We start from the raw sequence: 6,802 nt of genomic DNA on the forward strand, positions 1-6,802 counted from the left end.
ACATAGAGCTCACATTTACTGTCATTACATACACACCTACATACGCGCACATACATACATACATACATACATACATACATACATACATACATACATACATACATACATACATACATACATAAACACACACACAAACATACACATACATACCTATGTCTGTATGTGTGTGTGTGTGTATACTGATGAGGGCATAGTATCGGAGATAAATATAATTTGTTTTCTTAGTTAGTCACTATTCTTTTCATTGGAATGTTAAGAAGGTATGCTATAATTTAAATATTTTATTACAGTGCTTGATGTTAGCTGGAATTATTTTAATCCTCTTAAACCCCCAGGGAAGATTATCCTCTGAGGTAATTTTTGTCCGTATATATATCACAGATTAGTGATAGCTTATGAAAAACGTAATTATCTGTTTCGAAAATTATGTACCGCATTATACGTGAGGTACCAAATTTGGTATCAAGGTTGCTTGGCGCAATCCACCAACGATTGCCGAGATTAATGTTCTTAGAATACTCTTCGTATAAGGTCAAAGAGAATATTTACGTTAGTGACAAAACCCTTTTCATTATAGATTTTCCATCCTTTCAATTTTGATCAAAACAGATATATTTCAGCAATAATTGATTGCAACAAATTTATTATACATTCTGATGCTCTTTGAAACTCAACAAGACATGCCCGAAGATACCGGATATTATTTGTGTATGCTTTGAATTATGATTTCGTGCCATTATCATGATGGATTCTGTTTTTGTTGTTTGTTATTATCCCAGCAAAAGTTGTCAGTAAGTTGTTGTTAGTTCTTCATGACATATGAAAGGAATCCAGACAGTTACATTTATTCATTTATTTCATTAAATATACTTCTTCCTATGAAAGGAAATATTTTATGTTATATTAATGATCCATATGTTAATCATACATTGCTTCAAATATTGCATAAGTTAACATGGTTTGCATTTATTTATTATTATTTCTTTATCTGTGAGAAGTTCACAGAGATCGAGAATACACAATATCTAATAGTATATGCAATGTAGGTAAAGAATATCCACTCCCCTCTTTTGATATTAATAAAAACATTGTATATAATGTTATGTATTAAGTATTCTCCTTTCCCATGCATGGGAAATCTATGCTGCATTTGTTGACGACTGGTTTTTTCCTTTGACATTGCACAGGAGATCTGTCACTCATTTGTTGTATTTAAATTCTTCGTCAAAATAAATACGATTGAATTGTCTCGTTTTTTCAAGGAAACGGTCATGTGCTCCTTATCAAATTAAGTAAACCTCCAATGCAAATCGACATAATCGACAGGGTCCGGTTGCACAGAGCTCTCTTCGGTAACTCGTAACTCAATGTTATTGCAATGGACGCCTAGCTAAGCTACTATTGGATGATAAATCAATTAACCTATTTGTCGAATAGACGTACCTAATGTAATCCATCATTTTTAACCCGAGGATGGATCTTTCAGTCATAAATTTCGATGTGTACAGTTGCTAGAGTACCATTCTAACAATACAGACATGACACAAGCTGCACGTAAAATAATTGATAAAGGTAGTCCGTGCGGGTTCACATACCTACATGTACATCGCCCAGGACATTGTCATTATTTGCTTTACATCCTCCGAGCAACGTTAAAAAAATTGAAATAATAAATTGATATTATGTATATGAACATGTATAAATCAGCTTGCACACAGACTACTGCAGAATGACATGTCATCCATTTGCTAGTTTAGTTTAGCTTAAACATATTTTATTCACAGAACAAAATGAGAATTGTAATGGGGACAAGTTCTTGCAACTTAGTAAACCCCTCTCCGCATAAAATATGTACAAATATACAGTTGCAAAATAAATAAATTTGCTTCAGTCAGTGAAAGTCAGACTTTCCACATTTACACATCAATATATTTGTGTAAGTTTATTACGTTATAATTATTCCATTGTGTATATTACTACCTACTTTACCAATTGAAATATGATTCCATTAGGTTAAATATGAACAATTATGATGAAAATCGTCAATAGGATATATTACAATTAAGTACAAAACACACAGAGTATTTCTCAAATATATAAGAAAACTAAGTTCATTCTAGTAATTAATCCTCTTCTGGACAACCATAGAAATGAAATTCAAATGCGATTATATATACATATAATTATACAATAATGTACGATAACGACCTCAATCCTCCCCACCACTGTTCGGTAATACTGTTATATGCGATCTATTTGTATGATCAAGGTGAGTTTGAACAAAACAATTGCATATTTAACACAGGACATTGAAATGGTTATGATTATCATAATCAAATGTCAAATATAATTCATTCCAATATTTTCTAAAATGCCATGAGAACAGGCAAGCTGGGTGTTCACGTTGTGGCTCAGCTCTTATCAGAGGCGTCATATCTGTTTCTCTACCAGTGTGTAAATAGATCATATGACATACTCGCCATAGATCTGTCCCAGAATGGGAGGCCTTACGCAGCTCGTTGTCGTGGTACTTCTTTCTGCTGTTGGCGATGCTATTGGTGATCAGATGTCCCCCACACCAATAACGGGTAGTACTCCTGTGCCGGTCACGATGTTTCAGACCGACCACGATCGGGACGGCTTCATCATGCAACTCAACACCGATGTACTTGGTATAAAATCTATGCTAAACAATCTACAGTATCAGTTTGCCAACCTACCCACAAACCCTTCCGGAACAGGTACGGTACACTGTGTAATACACATGAAATAATTTCTGTTTAATTACGGAGCATGTGTTTATGAATCACTATCAAATAGCAATGATACCAGTATGGCTCTCTGTTGGGTTGGTTTGTTGGTTGGTTTGTTGTTTAACGCCTCACTCAGCAATATTCCAGCTATATGACGGCGGTCTGTAAGTAATCGAGTCTGGACCAGACAATCCAGTGATTGACAACATGAGCATCGATCCACGCAATTGGGATACGATGACATGCATCAACCAAGTCAGCGAGCCTGACCACCCGATCCCGTTAGTCGCCTTTTACGACAAGCATAGTCACCTTTTACGGCAAGCATTGGTTGCTGAAGACCTATTCTAACCCGGATCTTCACGGGTCGGACCCCTTACGGAGAATGTTGACGCTAACTGCTAGGTAAAAGGGAAGTCCCTGAACCATATCATTCCATTCCCGCCCAGCCCTTACTGTAATGCTATAGTCTAACTGAAGCAAGTCTAGATTTTCAACAGTTTCTGAATCTCCAATCCGACTGGGACTCCTTTCAAACTTAAATGGAGTTGCTTGTTTTATGACAATCATATATTTTAGGAGACTAAGCGTAAGTCTAACCACTCACCTTGGCATATGTTATAAATGTACTGTATGGCAGAATATCAAATGTTTACATGGTAAAAACCATTATTTATGTACACATGTCTATGTATAGATAATATTTTAGTATGTACACATATACATATTTGAAATAACAATGTTTTTTTAACATGTATTTTACTGAATATATTCTAACACTTAAAAAACCCTATTATGAAGTGGGTCACCTGTTATGACTTAATCTCCTTTATCTATATACTGTTTTATACTCTATTTTTAGTAGTTCTAATCTGGTCACGAAAGGCAAAATGTATAGTTATGAATTAAAGAATATATGATAATCCAATGATTAAAAAGTCACTTTCTCACAATATATAAACTCATGATAATTCCAATCTTTTTCTTCGTAAAGGTACGAATCATGTGGCTTTTGTGGCTTTTAATGCTCGCATCTCTCAGAATCTCTCTGGTCTTGGCAAAGGCCAAATTATCCGCTTCGATGACGTCATATTGAACAAAGGGAACGGATATGACGCAAGGTTGGGCGTGTTTCGTTGCCCTCAGGCTGGGACATACCAGCTCTCTCTTTCAATCGGGTCATATGGAGGAATCCAACTTGAGATCGTCAACAACGGATTACAGATCGGGAGAGTTTTCTCCTCCAGATCAAGATTTGGGCGAAGTGTTGAGGATGAAGATGGGGGAGAATTCGATGCTGAAGTATATAACAGTAGAGCGAAAAGACAACTATCCACCACACCATCATATTTAGGTGAGTAGCACAATCTAGCACAGTTTACCTTGCCATGACAGTGATGAAAGACCTACAAAATGAAGGGTACCCTGTTGCCAGTACTCATCATATGCCATCATTTGTCACTGCATAACAGGGTACCTACCGTCAAAATGATGTAGTCTATCCACTTTTCCAAAGCGGTACAGTGTACCAAATACGGACCCGCCAGAGTGTTTCATTATATCAACTCTTAATAACGTTCACAAGGCATAGTGTACCCTACGACCCGATCTCATTAAAATCAGAGTGAGTGAGTTTGGTTTTACGCCGATTTTAGCAATATTCCAGCAATATCACGGCGGGGGACACCAGAAATGGGCTTCACACATTGTACCCATGTCGGGATTCGAACCCGGGTCTTCGGCGTGACGAGCGAACGCTTTAACCACTAGGCTACCCGACCGCCCCTATTAAAATCAGATCTTAGTTCTCGCTGCCGCTAAACAAAGTTCTGAGGACATCCCATTACGGGTCACGTCAGACCGACCTTTCTTGAACTCTGACCGACCAATGGAATTACTGACAAGAAGTCGACATTAGCCAATCAGAAGGCAGCTTTCTCGTGCTTTACGGCACTACGCTTCGAAACATATTTTGACAAATTCTCGCTTAAAAAATTGAAACCTGAACAAAAGAACATTCTCGAATGGCTAATATATGGTCTAGATTGTATAGATTCAGCCGTTAAGCCCGTAAATATCATTCGGAATACCCCGTTTTAAAGTTGTCGATGCTGCATGATTAGAAATCACATTCCGACTGTCACTTTCATGATCTGGTAAGCGACGCTCTGATTGGTCGGATGAAAGGTCGTTCTAAGATCTGATTTTAATGAGATTGCCCTACGACAGAAAAAAAGTTTTGGGTACCTTAAGGTTAAGGTTAGTCGTCGTTTCGCCGTTTAGTTAGCAGTACAGCGTACCAGGTACCTTCGATCACTGATATTGGCAACTAACGGGATCGGGTGGTCAGGCTCGCTGACTTGGCTGATGCATGTTATCGTATCCCAATTGCGTAGATCGATGTCAATCACTTGATTGTCTGGTCCAGACTCGATTATTTACAGACATCCGTCATATAGTTGAGTATGGCGTTAAACAACAAACAAACAAACAAACAAAACCCAGATAAATCACTGGATACTTGGGACCACGCGGTGTCGAGAATTTACAACTGTCGAATTATATTTCAGAAAGCGCGACGATTATTGGAAACTCATAAACTGCCGGGCAAAAGAAAGCATATACCCGTGTTTTGTGGTAATATTGAAACAAAGAAGAAATGTTTATTCGATGACGATGTATTTGATACAGGTATTATAGTTGTGTTTTTGGCCTTGTTTGCAGTGTTTCGGGGACCGATTTCAGCCTAGTAACGCTATGATAAACTTTGTATTTTTTGGGTCAAATCCAATTTTCAGTGTGTACATTTGCCAGGCATTTTATGACTGTAATGTTTTGGTTACATTGGCAGGGCAAGCATCAACAGGGATACCTGCTAATGGTCTAGGGTACGTCCAGCCTGGCTCTGAGGCCAAACCCTCCTCCGCCCAGGCCATCGTCGACTTGAAGGTTGGGGATGAGGTGTGGGTTCGCCACTCCTCAGATAATCCACACGATATTCTCTTTGGGAATGGTATGTCTACGTTCTCGGGGCACCTGCTGAGTCCCGCCAAATGAACAGCTCCAGTCAGGAAATAAAGTCAAAATAGATACATTCTTACCTTTTCCTTATAATAATTTTGAATAAAATAATTCAATTAGGTTTAAGTAATTGCCATTCAAGCAAACGAAAACTTGAATAGTTTTAATGGAAAAATGTACAGACCTTGAAACATTAAATTCTTGAAGAGTTCCGTTTCTGTCAGTCAAGACAAGACAATACTCAGTAAGTGAGTTGGTTTGACGCCACCTTGATCAATGTTCCGGCAATATCACCGCGGGAGACACCAATCATAGGCTTCACACATTGTGCCCATGCGGGGAATCGAACCCGGGCCTTCGGCATGACGGGCGAACACTTTAACCACTAGGCTACCCCTCCGCCCCCGTGAATGTATAAACAATCTTAGAAATCAATGCTTCAGGCTTCAGGCTTCACCGGCCAATATGTTTGACCCTTCTGTGTACATAACATGCTTCTCCACTCCAGCAGTGTAACTGCATCTTAAACCTACTCAACTGTGTAAACACTACCTCCTTTCCTGTATATATACTTGTCAACCATACTCTGTAGATCACTTGCTTGATAACGGTGGTAGAACCTGCACCAAAACGTCGCTCCTAATTGTAATAAAGAAGTTGTTCATCCATATATCTTATCCTTACTGTGTACGCCAGCTTCTAAATGCCTCTCAAAGAAGAAATCAATGTCGTTTATGGCAATTTAACAAAATCAAGCTTCACGTCAAATTTCGTCACGCCGAAGGCCGGGGTTCGATTGTCCACATGGGTACAAGTTGTGAAGCCCATATTTGATTCCCTTGCGGGAATATCACTGCATTACACACAAATCGGGCAAAATACAACACTCGCTCACTCAGTTATCAGAGACAATTTGACCAATTATTTATTCCCGTTGTCTAGATCTACCACTGCACACACAGCTTCCGGTTTGAGGGGCCCAGTGGTTACGCTGATTAAATGGTTGTCCCTTGAGGTTGTGAGATTTT

The 6,802-nt window shown here is 38.6% G+C and overlaps 1 protein-coding gene across 1 annotated transcript; it reads left to right on the top strand.

Moving 5' to 3' along the window:
- Positions 1–2,441: 2,441 nt before the first annotated feature.
- Positions 2,442–5,845, top strand: LOC124128014. Its single transcript, XM_046491432.2, has 3 exons — positions 2,442–2,741; positions 3,748–4,107; positions 5,605–5,845. The coding sequence occupies exons 1-3, from the start codon at positions 2,498–2,500 to the stop codon at positions 5,808–5,810; spliced, it is 810 nt and encodes a 269-aa protein (XP_046347388.2). The 5' UTR covers positions 2,442–2,497; the 3' UTR covers positions 5,811–5,845.
- Positions 5,846–6,802: the final 957 nt, after the last annotated feature.

The sequence above is a fragment of the Haliotis rufescens genome, unplaced genomic scaffold, assembly GCF_023055435.1.
Source record: "Haliotis rufescens isolate VD_foot unplaced genomic scaffold, xgHalRufe1.0.p SCAF_21, whole genome shotgun sequence".
Lineage (NCBI taxonomy): Eukaryota > Metazoa > Mollusca > Gastropoda > Lepetellida > Haliotidae > Haliotis > Haliotis rufescens.

Coding starts and splice junctions, on each gene's coding strand:
- LOC124128014 (XM_046491432.2), top strand. CDS start 2,498: ATGGGAGGCCTTACGCAGCTCGTTGTCGTGGTACTTCTTTCTGCTGTT. Junction 2,742..3,747: donor CACAAACCCTTCCGGAACAG/GTACGGTACACT, acceptor TTCTTCGTAAAG/GTACGAATCATGTGGCTTTT. Junction 4,108..5,604: donor CACCACACCATCATATTTAG/GTGAGTAGCACA, acceptor TTACATTGGCAG/GGCAAGCATCAACAGGGATA.